Raw genomic sequence first — 18,945 nt, forward strand, 5'->3', positions numbered from 1 at the left:
GACCTCTCCAGAATATATCCCGCCTCCTAACTTCCGTATCCATCCAACTTCCGGGCGTGGATTGTCTATGGGAAATAACATGGCGTTTTGAAAGATCGTACCTGTCAAACTCTGTAGGTGACAAAGTAGAAAAAGCTGCTGGGCAGATTGGCCTACACACTTCTGCCGTCTAGTTTCCACTGGATTTTTTGATTTTCGGTGCCGTTTGAGTAGTATAGTCTATAGTATACTACTTAAACGGCACCGACAATCAAAAAATCCAGTGGAAACTATATGGCAGAAGTGTGTAGGCCAATCTGCCCACCAGCTTTTTCAACTTCGCTACCTACAGATATTTTACCGGTATGATATTTCATAACGCCATGTTATTCCCCATAGACAATCCACGCCCGGAAGTTGGATGGATACGGAAGTTACGGAGGCGGGACTTATTCTGGAGAGGTCTATTCTAGCCCATTTCCAATTTTCCTAGATCGAGGCACCAATCAGAACCCTTGAAGCGGGCTTTACACGATGACGATAGCGCACCCTGTTCAACCATGGCTGCTGCCGCTTGTTTGAAGCTGATATCACGTTGGTTTAAGACAGGGAGTTCTTATGTTGGAATATGCAACATTGACATTGTACAAACATGTATGTAAGGGATACCTATGTGATATCTGCAACAGTGGTAGGCTACTGAAAACGGTTTGATATTCTGTTCATTTACAGTATAGGACTATAGTAGCTGGACACATAGCCGACAGAAAACACATAGGCTACTTTTGAATTGGTGTGCTATGCGAGCATAACTCTACACATAACTCTACACTATAATGCTACACTTCAGTGTTTGCCTTGAAACAATTCCGGCATAATTGCTTTGAACGTTTCAGTCTCTCGTCCCCCATTCCTACTTTATATGTCCCGGTCAGCCAGAAAGGACGAATGAAACAAAATGCTCGTTTGAACGTGAACGGTTTTGTTCAGAGCTAAAAAATGCAATTGTGTTTGACAGAGGGCAGATGTAAATGGCTAGTGACAAAATATTAGCTTTCAGTGTGGCACGATGTCTTTGTAAATTAGCCCACGTTTAATTAAAAAGTGGTTAATTCTTCCTGCTTCTCCTACAACCAGACAGTGTTGCAAACTGTGTGTTTCCGTCACTCTGTCTCTTTCGTTGCTCTGATTGGTTTTTGGCCTCTCCTATTGCGTCCGAGGCACTTTGATCAGCGTCCGTTTGGGAATGCCCTTTGGAAATGGGCTGTGAACGAACCTTCCCCAGACCCACTCTCAGTTACGACTGAGAAGGGTCTGCTTTTAACCGGGCTAATTCAATTTTGGAAGTGAAATGAAAAATGGAAAAACAAGTGGTTTGTGAATTTTTGAAGTTCTAGTCTCTTGCTAAGTGAAAATGATGTCGTATTTGGACCTATTCCAAGGATTACAAAGACGATGATGACTTAATGAATGGACAATGTGAAGTGCAAAATGCAATAAAGAAAAATAAATGTCATTCTAACCGTGTTATCTGTAGGCTAGGCTACCTACTAGATAGACCTGGAAGTAGAAACGAGGCCGGTTTTTGCTAATTCTTTAAGTAGGGGGGTCATATCGTAGCCATCTGAATGATATGAGTCTCTTCAAGGGCATAAAGCCTATAACCTACAGACATAATCTGTGACCTGTTGCCAAAGCATGTGATGCATTGGAGCCATTTCACAGCACCTCACAGGACATGGATGCTTAGTGTAGATTTTGCAATGTTCACAATCACAAACTCAAGCGAGGAGTAGGCTAGGCTTTCCCATGATGCGCAGTTGGAACGTGACGTTTCGTCAGCAACCAGAACGGCCAACCCCTAGCGCATTCAAAGTTCTGTAGACTGCTCCAGCCCGATGAAAATGTATGACCGGCAGGCGACCAAAGGAGCCAATGTTTCAGAAAATCTAGTTCGGACCTTGTAGGTAGCCTATTGTCCAAATAACGCGGTTACAGGGTGGCTACACCGGGCACATAACTGAAGCGTTCCGTTCGCGACGCGTAAGAACAATTGTAGAAGACTGCACTATTCTTCTTCTTCTTTATTGTATTTTGCATTTCACATGATCCATTGTGTCATGTTGTCAGGATACCCACTACAACTTATGACTAGAGAGTGTTCATTGTCTGTTAGCAGAAGAAGTAGTTGTTATTCTGCACTACTTTAAGACGCCTGGAAGACACTGCAGTGTGGAAAAACTGCTCCAGTGCATCACAAGATTGTCGTGGGTTGAAAACAAGGGTTGCAGTTTTTTTTTTTCCCCACATGGAAAAAGTTGATGTCTGCCAAACTTTGACAGGTGCGACAGCACAACACTAGAGCTGCATAAGCAAAAGGGGAAAGATTTTAGGACCCTCAACGCTAGCCAATATAATATACACAAGCCTAACATGTAAAGTAGGCTGAAAACCTTTCTATGCTAATTGCTGGCAGTTTACTTAGCCTATGACTGGTGTAGCCTAACTTATGGGTGTGTTTAGGGAGGGAGAAAGAGAGCGGCTTAGGCTAAAAACTTGTCGTTACTTTGTCTCTATCACAACTAACTTCTGACAGATGAAAGTCGACGTGGTGATGGTTATGTCGCTAATATGCACACTGCAGACCGCTGTTCATTTATTTTTTGCGTTGTCAGATAAATCATCTGTGTACCCAAACGTTATTATTTTTTGTATGGAGCCTTCCATACTTGCAAGTTACCTCAGTCAGTCTCAACTGAGTCTGTCACTTGTTACTGCACTGTCGCATCACTAGGCTCTCTCATGCACCTTAGTGTGTATAGTCACGTAATGCCACCGCTGTTGTACGTGTGTGATATTTATTTTACTTACTGCTGAACCTGTCCCTGTGTGAATCTACAGTATAGTATCCTACTGTACATTAAATTTGTACATTGAAGAACAGCATTGTTCATCCGTGTTTGGCTGAGTTCATCTGTGTCTCTGACTAGCTTCTACTTTCATGAGGACACCGTGAGGTGATCTATGGGGGTTATATTATAAAGTATAAAGTTCATAACTTCCTCTTAATTTCTGAGTTTAAACTCAATTAAATTCAATCATTTAATTGCCATACATCAGAAGTTATTAGGAATTTGCTGCAGTGTGCTCTACAATGCAACAGACAAGAAGACACCAAACAAAAATAGGAAGCCAAAGACATAGACATAAGACATACTGTAGTACATACAGTACATGATTCATTCATTCATGGCTCGTCCCTACATAGGCAAAAGTCTAAAGTGGCCCAAAAATATAATCCAGGCGTAAACACAGCACAAACAAACATACTGACAGACAGAGCAACACCAAGTCGCCATAGGACGGCGCCAGTACTAATCCAGCAATTAGTCGTGACAGCAAGCCACCATGACTGATCTCCTCATTCTCAATAGAACTTCAAAAAGTCATACAGGCTACCCCTTGCCTTTTCATTTTCCATTTCACTTCCAAAATAGAATAATGAATGCACGCAAAAGTACATGGACGGAGAATGAATTCATTTTAAAACATTCACAGGATGACCATCAGGGTCTGCGTACTTTTGCGTTCATTCGTTATTCTATTTTGTGAAATGGAAAATGAAAAACAAGTTGTTTGTGACTTTTTGAAGTTCTATAGTCACTTGCTAAATAAAAATGATGTCGTATTTTGACATATTACAGGGATTACAAACACAATGTTGACTTGAGGCTGCTTTTCGCTAATGCTTTCTGATGGGGAGGAGGGGGGGGGGGGTCATATTGTGGCCATCTGAATGATATGACATCCCTTGAGGCATAAAGGCTTTAACCTACAGTCATAATGCATGCAGACATTTCACAGCGCCTCCCAGACATCGGCGCATGACGTGGATGCTCTTTGATGAGTGTAGTGTAGATTTTGTGATGTTCACCATCTCAAACGAGGAGTAGGCTGGGCTGTCGCATGAAGCGCAGTTGGAACTTGACATTTCGTTAGCAAACAGAAGTAGCTTAAGCTAAGCCTATTAGCTTACGGCCAACCCTGAGCACATCAGTGTTTAAATTTCTGTAGAGACTGGTCCTACCCAGTGAAAATATATGACCACAACCAAAGGAGTCGTTGTTGCAGAAAATCTAGTTCATACCTTTTAGGTAGCCTCCAAACAACACTTTTAGAATGACATTTATTTTTCTTTATTGCATTTTGCATTTTACCTTATCCATTAAATCAACATTGTCTTTGTAATCCCTGGAATATGTCAAAATACAACATAATTTTGCTTTAGCAAGTTACTATAGAACTTCAAAAAGTCACATGCCACTTGTTTTTTAATTTCCATTTAACTTCCCAAATAGAATAATGAATGAATGCAAAAGTACACGGACCAATCAGCTAAAAGAAAGACACTTTTGGTGGGAGATATTAAGCAAAATGATTCATCCCTATGTCTCTGTCATCTCACTACTTATTCCATTTAAGTAATCTCTGTTCATCCCATCATTATGGGATGTTGTACTCTAAGTTCTAACAATATCATTTCCATACACAGCATTTAAAGCTGCAGTTGGCAAGTAGCCAAAATTTTGAATGTTTACAACTCTCATGCCCCTCCCCCACTACCACCGAGCACCCTCTCATTGAGTTTGTGCTTGTCAGTGCGCACCAGACTGATTGACAGTCAGATCTCACACAGCCCTGCTCTGATTGGACCAGAAGAAACGGGAGCTGTGGATTTTTGCAGACTCTAGGTGGAGGTAGAAGTGTGGGTTTTTTTCTAAAACCGGCTGATGTTGTTCTGTCGGAGCATAATGTCGGTTTCAGTGAGTATGATCAAAAAAATCTTGCCAACTGCAGCTATAAAACTAACTGAAGGACTTAGCAGAATAAATTATGGTAACTTGGAAAATAAATTAGTTAATTTGCTTGATTAATTAATTAGTTGCATCAAATCGTATTTCCCACAAACTCAAGTCTCAAGTGAAACTTATTTACATTTCATACTCTCAGTACTATCTTGAGAACAATGAGGTAGATGTTAGTGGCATAAGAAGTCCAGTGTGACAGATTCAGTTTGCATTGATTCCATGTCAGTTGCTGTGGCCTGCATCTCTGTATTGCCAAATCGGACTTCTAACCTCACACATCGATTCATGCCCTTGCTGATGTCTGGCATTGGCACAGTGAAGTTGCCAATATTCTTCATTCCATCCTCATCCACCTCAATGGCATCCTCCTTCTCCGTACAGTAAAACTGGAAGACCATTTCTCTCTGATCGCTGTTTACTGGTGTAAGATAATGCTCCCTGACCTCATCACATCCAATTGACTCTCCCACTTTTACCAGTCTTTTGAAAACATTACAATATTCTATCCTGTCTTTATTGTAGTGAACTTTCGATCTGCTATGCCTAGATGGATTGAAATGCTCAGATTCCATAATGCCATATGTGCGAGTGCTTACTCGTGATTCTATGACTTTAGGTTTCAATCCAAATAGCACTGCCCCCTTTAAAATGGCCACCTGGGGTTCAACTGGGCAGAGAACGGTACATCTTCTACCAAACTCTTTCGTGATGTGCTTTCGCAGTAGTTTACACTGTGCATAGCCTCCCACAAGCAGAATGTACTGGATATTAGTGTCGTTGTGGGACAAGACCTGGTTGATGTTATTGCTTATACCTTTTAAGCTTTCCTCAAAAAGAGACCTCATCTTGCTAGCAGAAATTTTAATGTAGCCATTTTGCCAATCAGCTCCCTCAACGTAATTGAAGAATTCTGAGATTTTTTGCTCACCATGTTCTTCTGCTATTGCCATCAAGCTAATAGGGAAAGTGATGAGAGCGTCATCATCGTCTTCCTCCTCATCTCCACATTTCACAAATGAAAATTCAGTCTTTCTCTTAAGCAGTTCACCAGGCTCTCTTTTCTGAAATTCAGCCCAGACATCGTCAGTAAATATCTCAATGAGTAAAGATTCAAACTTGCTATCTATCATTTGACCACCTAGATTATTCCCAGAGGCCTTGTGGAGCTCCTTCAGATATCCTCGGTCTCGCACTTCATGTGCAGTGATGTCAATTGTTCCACCTAGAAATAGACAGAGTTACATTAGTATCTTTGTAAAGTTACTTGATGCTATTGCATGTAGAAAAGAGGTTTGACAACTTGCTTAAACACCAGGGCCGTAGTCACCAAAGACACAATATTCAGATATGACCAAAATGTACCCCCCCAAAATACGCCATAGAAAAATAAGTATATTTAAGCAATATAGCACAAGTGAGAGTGGGATTGGTCATGGATATTCCCACGGGTGTTGTTCGGCCGTAGCCACGAGGCTGGAGGCCGAGTGGCGCAGGCAATAACAGCCGTGGGAATATCCATGACCAATCCCATGATCACGAGTGCTATATTGCTTTTATACAACAATTCTACCACAAACGAAATAATCTGAAAACACCCCATTATTGTTTAAAAATGTTAATTTTGACATCGTTCTTTCGCATCAAAAAATAGTTCCCTTTTCAATAGACAGTGTCTTGGTTGCTAGGTAACCAACATTCCATATCCCTCTTTACGAGTATTTGTGGTTTACGTGTCTTCTTGAAAGAAATGTTGAAAGTCGGGCTGAAATCACATTCATATTTAGCTTTGCTGCATGCATGTTACAAGGACACTGGGCCATGTCATGTAAGGGACATGGTACTGCAAAAAAACGGAAACATAGCCTACATTGCAGAACCACTCAACTTTATTAATTTATGGTGAATAAATGTTACACTACTGTGCACAGCCTGACGTGACGATGCTAGCACATTAGCAGCGGTTAGCTAACTATGCTAACGTTAGTTATCTACAAGTCTCCTCCAAGTGACAATCATATTATACACAATGCTGGCAATGCTGAGAACAATAAGCATCCTCGTTTATCTTACTTATATTGAGTTGACTGTGTGGCTTAATCCACAGATGTGGTGAAGCACTGTTTCGTTATGGTTTGCTAAGGAGTAACCCATTGCTTAAAGGGAAACTTGGCAGGATTTCCCCCTCTGCTGGATAAATTGTGCATTATGCTATTTCAAACTGTGGGAAAAGGTAACGATAAAGTACATGGATTTGTTTACAAGCTAGCAAACGGTTAGCATAAGTTTGATAGAACTATGTGGATGTTACAAGGTAAGAAACAAGATTTAAAACGATTTTCTTGTTTCTCACTTCTCTTTCCGGGACGGTAGTCTCAATGTTGCAAGGTTGGTTTTCCGCCTGGGGACGCTAGGCGCAGCAGGGAAAGTCACCATTTTCACCGGAACAGGTCATTTAACCATCCAAATGATTTCTAAACGGGTTTATTACGTTGAAATAGTTGCCAAGTTCCTCTTTAAAATAGTGGAGAGCTGGTATGAGAACATTGTGTCAAATCTTTGCATTGTATCGCGGAGTGATTTATTATTAGCTGTGCAAAGTCTGAGTTGAAATGTCCAGGGATATTCCAACTCATGAAACGTCTCTCGGCCAATCAGAAACAAATAAATAGTTCCATAGAACCCAATTGTTGTATAAAAGTATATAAAGTATATATACTCTTTTGATCCCGTGGGGGAAATTTGGTCTCTGCATTTATCCCAATCCGTGAATTAGTGAAACACACTCAGCACACAGTGAACGCACAGTGAGGTGAAGCACACACTAATCCCGGCACAGTGAGCTGCCTGCAACAACAGCGGCGCTCGGGGAGCAGTGTTAGTGTTAGGGGTTAGGTGCCTTGCTCAAGGGCACTTCAGCCGTGCCTACTGGTCGGGGTTCAAACTGGCAACCCTCCGGCTAACCAGTAGGCCACGGCTGCCATATATAAATAAAGCGCTATACTAATACTATATACTATACTATATATACCATATAGTATACTAATACTACAGCAAGCACACAAGCAAGCAAACTACGTTAAAATTGTATGATTAGCTGCCAGCATAATAAAATCAATATCCAAATACAAAATCTTATTAGGCTATAGGTCAAAACCTATGAGTCTAAGCCTTAGTAAAAAAAAATCCTCAGGGTCCGGGGGTGTCTCTCCGGGATTGTTTTTTTAAATTCTGGTTGCTACTCACACCATTTTAAAGTGATTTGAGAGGGACAGGATTTTAGGGATAGGCCACTAAAGACAGGCTCATCTTCTGTCTGTCTCACGTCATGTTACCCCATGCATTAAACCACATGTCACTGCTTGACTAAATGAAAAATATAGGCTACTGCACATGCATGGAGATCGTCATAGTTGACAGAAATTACGATTTGTGCCAACATGTTGTAGAAACACAACCACAGCCTTTATTTGGTGCAAATCTTCTTTACTTTGGTTATAGTCCGCAATTCACAGCACCACAAGTGTAGGCTATACTAAACGTTTTTGCCCAAGTTTGTGTGCCGTCAACACATTTTGCAAGATTAGGCTACCTTCGTTACTAACCTACCAGTTGATACTTTTTACCTGCATCGACTCGCAATTGATTGTGCATCTAATGTAACACTCGGTGGAGAGACTTTCACTTTCCAAGTTTCACTTTCACTGTCGTTGTGAGCTAAAAGGCTACTATATGGGGAATACTTTGAAGTTCCTTTTGAGTCCAAACATGAATGGGTTTTCTTTAACCTGTGCTACACTTTTCCACCAAGGTGATGCGAAAATTGTAGGCTACCCGTATTTTTTTGTTTTGTTATGTTGACAGACAAACCGCACTACAGTAGCCAATGGTGCAGTAAATGGAAGCTCTTGGTAGCACGTGCAACTAACGTCTATAAAAACAATATATTTATGGAATAAAACTAGACACCTCTGATTGCTGTTTACCGTTAAACTGCGATGATGTGAACACCAGCCAGCGGAGGGCACTTATATAGCCTAGGCTACCATGCATGGACTCGTAGGCTATATTTCCCCACAAAGCAAGCGGCTGCTTGGACAAATCCACTTGGGGGGTGGGGCAGGGGGGTGCGATCGTAACACACACTGAACCTGTCATGAAGAGGCCAAAATGATTGACCTGTCACCCCCCAAGCCAAATGGATGCAACTGCATGTATAGGCTAGGCCTAGGCCTACATGACGGGCCGCAATTGGCTAAATAACTTCTTTTTTTTTAAATCCCGGAGGTCACCGGCCCAGCTGCCATTTACCCCCGGTTGTACAGATTACCAGTCCGAGCCTGCCCCTATCTTAACTGGTGGGGGTTTACATCTGTGCCCAGGGTTCATAATCCATCCATGCCTACATCCATCAAAAGTTTGGAATACTCTAATTGACTGACTTAACTAACGACTTAACTAATATTTTTGCCTGGCAGGAAATGTAATGAAATACTACCCCCCCCCCCCCCCCCCCATGTTGACATCATGACTACAGCCTTGTTAAACACCATACCTCCACAGTCCACAACGATGTACTGTGTCCCAGTGCTTTGCTCCAGAACATTCCCCTGCTGTCCTACCCCAAGGAAGCCTTGCTTTGGGAGTTGCTTGCACCACACAGAGGCTGCCTCTGGTTCCAGGGCGATTATCAGGGTTTTGGAGTCAAACTTGTCTATGATACCTGCCTGAAAAAGTTATGTGTGTTAATAATTATAATGATAATAGTAGATATAACCAGAAGTGGTGATTATCAGGGCCCAAGCAGGTCAAACGTCAAAGGTCAAAGATGAAATGGGACAAAGTATAAGCACACCTTTTTTATATGTCTATGTGTCGGTCATGAGATACTTACATGAGGTGTATGTCTGCCAAATTTCACGTTTTTACGGCAAAGAGTTTATACAATAAAATGTCCAAAAAATGTCACATTGATTTGTGTGTACCAAGTTTAGATAAGACCTTTACAAGAGAAGAAATGGGCAATATTGACAATTGACATTTGATTGACCATTGGCAGCCATTTTGAACAGCAAGTCAATTAGCAGATGAGAAAATGTGATAAAATGAGGCTGGGTATAAGTGTGGCAAATTTCACCTTTTATGTCAAATGGTACATGAGATATTGATACGTGGCGGCTGTGGCACCCACTTTGGATGCCGCAGATGTGAGCAAAAACTTAAATGTGCTTATTTTAACGCTCCCTATGGGCAGAATTGGGTCATTTCTGTTTTGTGAGATCGTGAACTTATTTGGGACCTATGGTGAAAATGTAGTGTCTGTATCTATTACGGGTTGGGCTGTAGATACAGTTTTGCAGCAGGAAAATAATACTAACAGGGAAAAATAATCAGAACAAACAAAATAGGGTTCCTGCAGCTTTGCGGCAGAAACATGTTCAACTAGTATGACATAGTGTGGTTTTATGGCTTAATAATGTCTTGCCTGTTTTGCGGCTTCTCTCATGAACTGTTTGGCTGAAGCACCCCAGATGGCTGGTACAGTCAACACCCATGTTGCATCAGAGGCAATAAATGTCTTGCCTGTTGTATGCTCAGCAATCTTCTTTAGGGCGTGGTCTTTCAGGAAGCGAAGACTCTCAGAAAATACTTTTACAGCGCTCATTGACTTCCCATCACAAGTCTGAATCGTCATGTCCCGGTCAAGTGCCTGGTGTTTCACACAGACGCATGCTACTAAATGCAATGCAATATAAACATACTCTAACATGATTTTCCTTTGAGCAAATCTACAAATAATAGACTTGGATGGATAGTCAGAATGCATTTAAGACAATGTTAGTGTTATAATACATAATGTATGACAACAAGAACCTCCTTACAAACATGCAAAAATGTAAAACAATACATAACCCCATTCCCCCTACTACACGTAAGACTTACTGCGTTGTACAGATTCATCTTGAAGTTTTCAAAGAAAAAATGTGTTCTCGCCTCATTACTAGGCATCTTGGTGTATTTCATTTTAGCCTCGAAACCAAACGATACAAACTTTCCGTGCTGATCAAATAAAATGCATGTATGTGTCTTTACAGATTTCAATCCAGTCCCTTGGGTCCAGAATGGTACTCTAATGTCGGGTATTTCCTCATTTTTTGGTCTTACAGAAAAAGCATATCCACTGTATGCTGTGCCAAAATCAATGGCAATGATAAAAAATGAGGCACTCATTTTAACTAACAAAAAGACTCTAACCTAAATCCAACATTTACTGAAGGATTGCCCTAACGAATGAGTGAAACCACAGGCTGTGTGCAGTTAATTCTCACTTTTGTTTTCTGAGAAGTACAACCCTTTTAATAGGTGGTGCCATCTCTGGGTGTGACCAGTCAGGAAGGACACAATGTACCACAGTAGTACACACCAAAGTCCAGAGAGCACTTATTTTGCTATTGATCGTCTAACTTACACTGAGTGACCAGCAAACTAGCACAGAGAAGATCACACAGGTTTGTTAACAGATTTGCAAAGTTAAAACAGGATAGAAAAAATGGCCAGCTGCAATGCACCTGAGGCCACAAACGACAGTGTGCACCAGGGTGTGGCTTCCACAACCGACAAAGAAAATGGCAACGACAGTCAACAGTAAGTTCAGAACAACTGTTACTTTGATCATTCCAGAGACTGAACTGAACGTGGAAACTCAGAATATGTACTTGAGGAATCTGTTTGGACATACCAGTGGTGAAACTGTTGCAACAACTATTGCTGTTGATGTTAATTCCTCCTGCTACAGTACTATGTTTCAAATGAAAACTGTTTGTTATCGACTTTTCCAACAAACAACCCAGCCATGTCTTTCACAGTAACCTTGAAATGTATGTATCCCCAAGATACGTTGCCAGATTAGGGTATACAGTAACATTTGGTCAATAGGTATTCTGTGTAACATTGAAAATGTAGTTTCAAACAGGAAGATATGCTAATATACCGTGCAAAAACAGATGTTATCAAGTACAGATATGTACATTATGACAGTACAACCATATATTGCCCTTCAGGGTATCACAGTTAGCTCATTTTATGGCAGCAAAAGGATGAATAGAGGAGCGAGATAATGAGCGTGATGGATGAGATCCCTGAACACTCTTCAGATATAGGCACTAGTGATGAAGATGAGGATAATCAGGCAGAATTGAGAGCTAGAACTAGAGGCTGTGAATAGTTCTGCTGTACTGAGGAGGAGGAGGAGGAGGAGGAAGAAGAGGCAATGGAGCAAATGCCTAAAAATCTAAGGAATTTAGGTGACATAAAATTTAAATTCAGGGACATTTGGCCATATTTACTGAAGTGAGCAGGTCAATCAGCTTAACCAATGAACAGTCCCTTATGTAGAACTCAACAGTCACCACCCATCTCCCTATGGGGTCAGGCACTGGATGTAAGTTCCCCTTTGATTTCTCCATTTGATGAAAAATCTGTATGAAGTGTTTTAGGCCTTGCTTTTTTCTTTTTGAATGTGAGACAAGATTTCTTACTCCACAGTTTACATTGAGCCACTTTTAAGGTAAGCAGAACCGTTTTCATTGGATGGCCACGCATTGACCTGTGAAGTTCTGAGCATATACAATCGCTTGATCATGCCTAGCTGGTTTTAACCAAAGTCCACCTTGGACGGTCATGATTTTATGGCTTATAATCCAGATCTCAAAGGAGAATGTAAATTAGAGTGTTACTTCCGGAACCTGAGTGGGTTATGACTGTTAAGGTCTTGGTATGGATGGCTCCCTGCAAATTTCCCCTGTTATACAAATAGCATAGCACTGTTTGAGTATGTACAGGCTTTATTTTGCTGCCATTTTGGTATATCAAAAAGAAAAGCCAGATGACTGCACAAATACTGACAAATTGACAAGTTATCTCATTTAATAACTGTGTGTACTTCTGCGTTTATATACATTTGTAATCTCATTTAATAACTGTGTGTACTTCTGCGTTTATATACATTTGTTATCTCATTTAATAACTGTGTGTACTTCTGCGTTTATATACATTTGTAATCTCATTTAATAACTGTGTGTACTTCTGCGTTTATATACATTTGTAATCTCATTTAATAACTGTGTGTACTTCTGCGTTTATATACATTTGTAATCTCATTTAATAACTGTGTGTACTTCTGCGTTTATATACATTTGTAATCTCATTTAATAACTGTGTGTACTTCTGCGTTTATATACATTTGTTATCTCATTTAATAACTGTGTGTACTTCTGCGTTTATATACATTTGGCAGATGAAAACGTTTAAGCACCAGTCAACAGCAAAAAGCCAGTAAATTCAGAACATCCGATGAGATGTCATCTCTATACGATATAGTAGAATTTAATAAAAACAAAATGTGAAATCAATTTTAAAAATAGCATTTATGACATAAATGATCAAGGAAAGCAACAATTTATCAGTTTTATGTATCAAAAGTTCACCATTTTGAATATTTTATACCTTAATAGGGCAATGTACCCCAGGAGATACAACTATATATATATATATATATATATATATATATATATATATATATACATACATATATATATACAGTATATCTGTGTGTGTGTGTGTGTGTGTGGTTTTGCAGCTGTTGTCAGCTGTTCACCATCTACGTATATTTTCATTGCAGAGTCATACATGCCAAAAGATTAAATCATTACTATGTGTCAAACAAATGACAAGTCATCTACATTTATAAGGTTTCTTGTGATTAAAACTTTTTTTTACATATAATGGATGAGAATCTGTTCAAAGGCAAAGAAGCATATAGGTATAACACCTGGCCACTAGGTCAGTGTGGATGTGGCAGGCCAGAATGAGAGAAAGCCACTACTGTTGTGGCCCTAAGTCATGTTTAGGGTAAATTCGGTTGACTGTCTTATTTAAAAACGAAGACAAAATGACTCATACACTTTTTTTTGGAAAAGTGATTTTTGACAAGTACCAAAGCAACTCAGGATAACTGTAAGCCATTGTTTGTTTTATTTGGCAGGCACTGTTGAATAAAACAACCTGTAGATAAATATATAACAGTCTTTTTTCCTTCCCATTTAGATCTTCTCAAATAGCTCAACAATCAGTCCATGCGCAGGATGAGGGGAAGAAAGATGTGTAAGTTATAGGACAGAATAAGCCAAAACGGGGCATTTACTGTTTGTTGACCTCACATCTTTACCCACCTGCCACCTGTATGTAAAGATCTTCTAGATCCCCTAAAAAGCATAGATGCCTTAAGGACATTGTAATATTTTTAGAGTTCATAATGACATTCAACTAGAAAATTGTTTTTTGGACATGTTTATTCTCTTCTCAAACTCAAAGGCTTGTTTTAAAATAGTTTGCACAAAATAAATATAAAAATAAAAATAAAGGGCCATTTTTGAATTGGAAAGGGCATATCAAGTGATTTCCGTTTTGGATTGTTTTTGCTTATCTGTTTAAGTCACACTGAACCGGAAGAAGCATGTGAACAAAAGTAAGTTATGAAAATGGTTATGGCTTCATGTCTTATCACTAACAATCAGTGATGTCAAATATTCATACGAATAAAGGTGCAGTCAGCGATTTTGCAGAAAGTCACGTTTGTTTGTGTTTATGTTTAAATTAACATTAACTCCACACAAGGTTTCATTTCTTTGTTTCCAGTTTTTAAAACCTGGGCCCAGGCTGCCTACAGAGACTTTTTTTCTTTTTTTTTACTAAGTACTCACAGAATGGGCAGCCAGTGGTCCAGAAGAGAAAATTGATGATTGATGAATGTGACAAAAATGTAATGGGGTTGAAATAGCATAAAATCGCTGACTGCAACTTTAACATAATTGTGATGTCGACATTCTCATTGAGATGTATATCAAACATCCTCATTAACAATTTATATTGTTAGGATATTGTAAAGTACAAAACACAGATCAGGAAGATATTCACATTGGTTGCGAATGATTAGCGTGTCCTGAACATAATAGGACAGAACAGTGCTGGTGCCCCCATGATTGAAATAAATGTGATAAAGTGCCCTCAAAACTGTTCTATTAGCTGACATTTACATGAGAAAAATGTTTTAGTGCCTTCGAGAGTGCCACTTCAAACAATAAGTTAGAAGAACGTGTCTTAATGAGTGCCAAAGTTGTTAATGTAATCCATAAACCCTATAAAGTGCCTCTTAAAATGGTCTATACTTGGCGTTCCATGTGTGTGTGCCCTTCCTTTGGAAAAGGGTGCCATTATGGAGTGCCCGCTATGCTGCCCGTACATGCCAGTGTTCCAAAGGGTGTCATTTCCAGTACAGAATGCAGTGGAATGCTGCCCTGTAAATTGTACTACATGTGAGAAAACATTAAGAAGTGCCAATGTAGGTGCTGGATAAGTAAAGGGTGTCCCTACTAACGATTTAGAGAAGTTTCCTAAAGGATGCCCCTGCAGTGGAAAATACGGGATAAACTTGATGTTCCCTACAGGTGCTTTTCTGATGGAAAACAAAAATCATGCGTGCCCCTCATATAGCACTGTCACTATGATGTGCCCTTGCAATGGGACAAATCCCAGTAAAATTAGATGTAGTTCCCTACAGTCAGGATTGAATTACTGATCGGGCCTACCGGGCTACTATGTTATTCACCCTTCATATCTTAAAAGGGACCCCTCAGTCAAATAAAGGATTATGTTGTGTGATATGCCTTAATTGGGCCCCTCAATCATACACCATGGATTATGTTCATCCCTGATATCTCCTCAGTCAAATAACAGAGGTCATGCTGTGTGATAATCATGCTTTGTAATTGGCATAATGTTTCACAGCAAGATGCCTTAAATCTGTTGATGCCTGTGTCATATTTGTATATCTTAATCTGTCCATGTTTTTGCACAAAAATTGCCAGAAGTCATAATTTAAGGGTTACCAACTCATGAGGTGAGCCCTCCTCATATCTATGCCCAGGAGCCCAGTGGCTCATAATCTGTCCATGCTTGATTGTAGCTTTTTACGTGGGGTTGGGACCCCATGTCGTGAGATAGGTGCCCCCGCCCCCCCCTTCAAGAATTCTGAACCTGCCACTTCAAATGAATCACTCTTTCGGACATGGAATAAATAATTAAATTAGCTTGTTAATCTACCCTTATTTATACTTAGCAGCTAATGCCTTGTATATTGTTAGAAACTAACGTGAGATACAATTTGACATTGACATTTTGACATGATATCAGTCATGCTATCTAGTTGATTATCATTTAATTAAGAAACAACACATATGATATAAAATGTTAGCATTTATTTGTTTGGAGTTATGACCTACCAGTCTCCTAAAAGCATGCATCAAATGTAAAGAAATTAAAATAAACCCAAAAAAGGAGAAAGAGAGACCCAAGAGCCAAATAGTCTTAGGCTACATTTATACATGGCCGGCTATTTTCATAAACGGACATTTCACCCTCTCCGTTTTCAAAAATAACATCATGCACACCTGTCAGTTTTCAGAGAAGTTTCCCCGTGTATATATGCCGTCAAGAGCATGCCAAACCTGTCAGTGGCAGTGTAAGGAGAAGCTCAAACCCACGTTAGCCAATCAGAATCCCGAAATTAGCAACAACAGAAACAAATCACTTCCTATTTCTCTTTTGAATGGTTGTGGCTAGATGGGATACAGCTAAGAACGGAAGTCACGTAACAGATAGTGAAATCTCCAGTGAAATCTCCATAGAAATAAACAGTATCAGGACAGGAAGTAACCTAACCCTAACCTTAACCCTTAGCTGTATCCCCTCTAGCCACCACCCTTTTGAATGATATTTGCCAATGCAAACAGGCCCAAAGTGTTTGCACAAACGTAAAAATGTGTACCACCTTAATAGCATCCATAACCAGTCGCCAAACAAACTGTAAACATAGGGCACTCACATGACGTTAAGCATTTTCTGGCGCGTAATGTGACGTTTGAGAACCTAAAACCCCGTTTCTCCCAGTTGACACGACAACACATAACCGGCGTTATCATAAATCTCCACTTTGGCCGGAGTTTTTAGAAATAATCGTTTTCTGTGATAAAAACGGGGTTTTCGTGTAAATGAGAGGCCAAACCGCAGGGAAATATCTGCGTCTTCCCTTCGTGTAAACGGGGCCTTATCCAGAAGAGCAAGAGGAAAGAAGAGAAGAAGAGAAAGAAGCAGCTATTTCTATCCTGAGACTCATTATGCCTTTGCCCCAAACCAGTAACAATACCCGGCTGGCCAATGCTAGCTGTGTGAAAGTTATTACCTTCTGATTATCTTAATAATCTCTTATTAAGAGATTAGTAATCGTTGTGAAAGTTATTACCTTCTGATTATCTTAATAATCTCTTATTAAGAGATTAGTAATCGTTGTGAAAGTTATTACCTTCTGATTATCTTCGGTAATCGTTTTCTAACCTACAGAAGGTGCTTCCAGGTCAAATCTCTGATTTTGGTTTACAGGGTGTTTAAATAGATGGGTCATGTCAGGAAATCTCCATGTAGTCTGTTCCTCCTCTCTCCTCCTTATAAAGTGATGATGAACTTACACTGCAAATACATAACCTGATCACAGTCCCAATTTGTTTCACACAGTGAAAACCTTGGCAAGATCAAACTGGAGAGTCAACAGGTACTGTGCACATGCTTGCTGTCACCATTTCCTGTTGCTTTAGAATGAACTCAGAATTCCAAAATTACTGGCCTTATGTAGCCTGTGGGCCAGGTTAGGGGTAAGATCCCTAAATGTATGTTTTGCCCTCTTTCTCTTAAACTCACTCTCTCCCTCGCTTACACTCTCTCTTATGCTCCAATTATGTCACTAATTGGAGGGTGGAATGGGCCTTGATTGAACCACTTAACATTATTGAGGCAGGCTTATATACAGACTCCTTGGGTCCTTAGACCAGAATATTGTCATTTTTACTGCTAGCTCTGTGGTGTAGCACTGTGTTGGAGTGTTAAGTGCGTGGGGGAGCAGACACTGACTGGGCTATGGTCTACCTGTGAGACTGTGTGGGCGAGTGTGTTACAGCAGAGTAATGCCAAACCACTTCCATGTGTAACAAGCTCCGCTGGGTACTGTGTCTGCGGTGGAAAGTGATCTGTAAACTTAAGGCTATTACATACTCACCACTTCCGACCGGTAGCGGAATGTGGTGTCAAAATGACGTAGATCTCTCTGGCGCGCAAGGATTTTGGCCAGGTCGCACTAAGCTTTTTCAGCTGAGCGCGCCAAAGCGGAAACCGGAAGATGGACTAGTTTGAGGTCAAGCGAGAGTTGTTTCTAATTTTCCTCTAACTTGTCGGGGTAGCTGTTGTTGTATGTGAGTGTATGTGTTGTAGCCACAGGCTAGAGCAGGTTTTCTTTATTTTCTACTTTATTTAATGCCCCTCCTCTCCCGTAGCCAGCTTCGGTGTTGGTGTAGCCTGGATAGCACATGAGTAGGAGACTCCATGGGAAAGCGGTTTCCTTTCACTAGTTCTCACTTAAAGTTTGGAGTTTGTGGTGCTGTGTAGTGTGAATCGCTAAACCACGTCTTTAAACCATGTTCATCAGAGTGCTGTGAGGATTGCAGTGCAGACATTCCAAGTCTCCCGCATATTGATAACGGTTCCCTGATGTGCGCAAATTAGATAAAATCTCCCGGAATCTATACCGAGCGAGCAAGAGCGCATGTGCGAGACCGAAACTTCAAATTGCGAGTACATCTGAGTGTGAGCGGTGTGCATGGAGGTATTATATATAATTGGAGAGAGTGATTAAGTCCCATCCTCCATACGAATGAATGGCAGAGGCTAGGCTAGTAAATCTGGCCAATTTACTAGCCTAGCATCATAGTTAACGCCATATTGAACACTGGGGACTGGGAACAGGCACCAGTCGGCTCTGACCACGCCCCAAGTTCATGGCGCATGAAACATGTCCTAAAACAACACGATTGTATCACACAGAGTTTACTAAAAGACAACTCACTTGTTTTTTCTGCTCGCTGCCTCTATCTTGCAAGGAGTGAGATCTTTTTAGTAAATTATGTGTACACGAACAATGTTCTCAATGCTCAAGTTC

The 18,945-nt window shown here is 40.4% G+C and overlaps 2 protein-coding genes across 11 annotated transcripts in view; one reads left to right on the plus strand and one right to left on the minus strand.

Moving 5' to 3' along the window:
- Positions 1–373: 373 nt before the first annotated feature.
- LOC143100895 (heat shock 70 kDa protein 12A-like) lies at positions 374–11,156 on the minus strand. The gene is made up of 4 exons (XM_076264469.1): positions 10,788–11,156; positions 10,330–10,554; positions 9,400–9,571; positions 374–6,069 (listed from the first exon to the last, which is right to left on the minus strand). Exons 1-4 carry the CDS (start codon positions 11,073–11,075, stop codon positions 5,018–5,020), a joined length of 1,737 nt encoding a protein of 578 aa, XP_076120584.1. The 5' UTR covers positions 11,076–11,156; the 3' UTR covers positions 374–5,017.
- Positions 11,157–11,225: 69 nt separating this feature from the next.
- Positions 11,226–18,945, plus strand: part of LOC143100896 (uncharacterized) — a 36,847-nt gene continuing 29,127 nt past the window's right edge. For 8 of the 10 annotated variants that reach the window (XM_076264470.1, XM_076264473.1, XM_076264471.1 and 5 more), the window contains exons 1-4: positions 11,226–11,489; positions 13,950–14,006; positions 14,338–14,370; positions 17,472–17,508. In XM_076264470.1, coding sequence (XP_076120585.1) covers positions 11,395–11,489; positions 13,950–14,006; positions 14,338–14,370; positions 17,472–17,508 — 222 coding nt within the window. In that variant the 5' untranslated portion in view covers positions 11,226–11,394. The remainder of the gene's footprint in view (positions 11,490–13,949; positions 14,007–14,337; positions 14,371–17,471; positions 17,509–18,945) is intronic. The other 2 variants (XM_076264472.1, XM_076264479.1) reach the window with 1 other exon arrangement.

The sequence above is a fragment of the Alosa pseudoharengus genome, unplaced genomic scaffold (assembly GCF_046254945.1).
Source record: "Alosa pseudoharengus isolate Yale_2024_CS ecotype anadromous, Long Island Sound unplaced genomic scaffold, YU_APseudo_1.1 YU_APseudo_1.1_scf_3, whole genome shotgun sequence".
NCBI lineage: Eukaryota > Metazoa > Chordata > Actinopteri > Clupeiformes > Clupeidae > Alosa > Alosa pseudoharengus.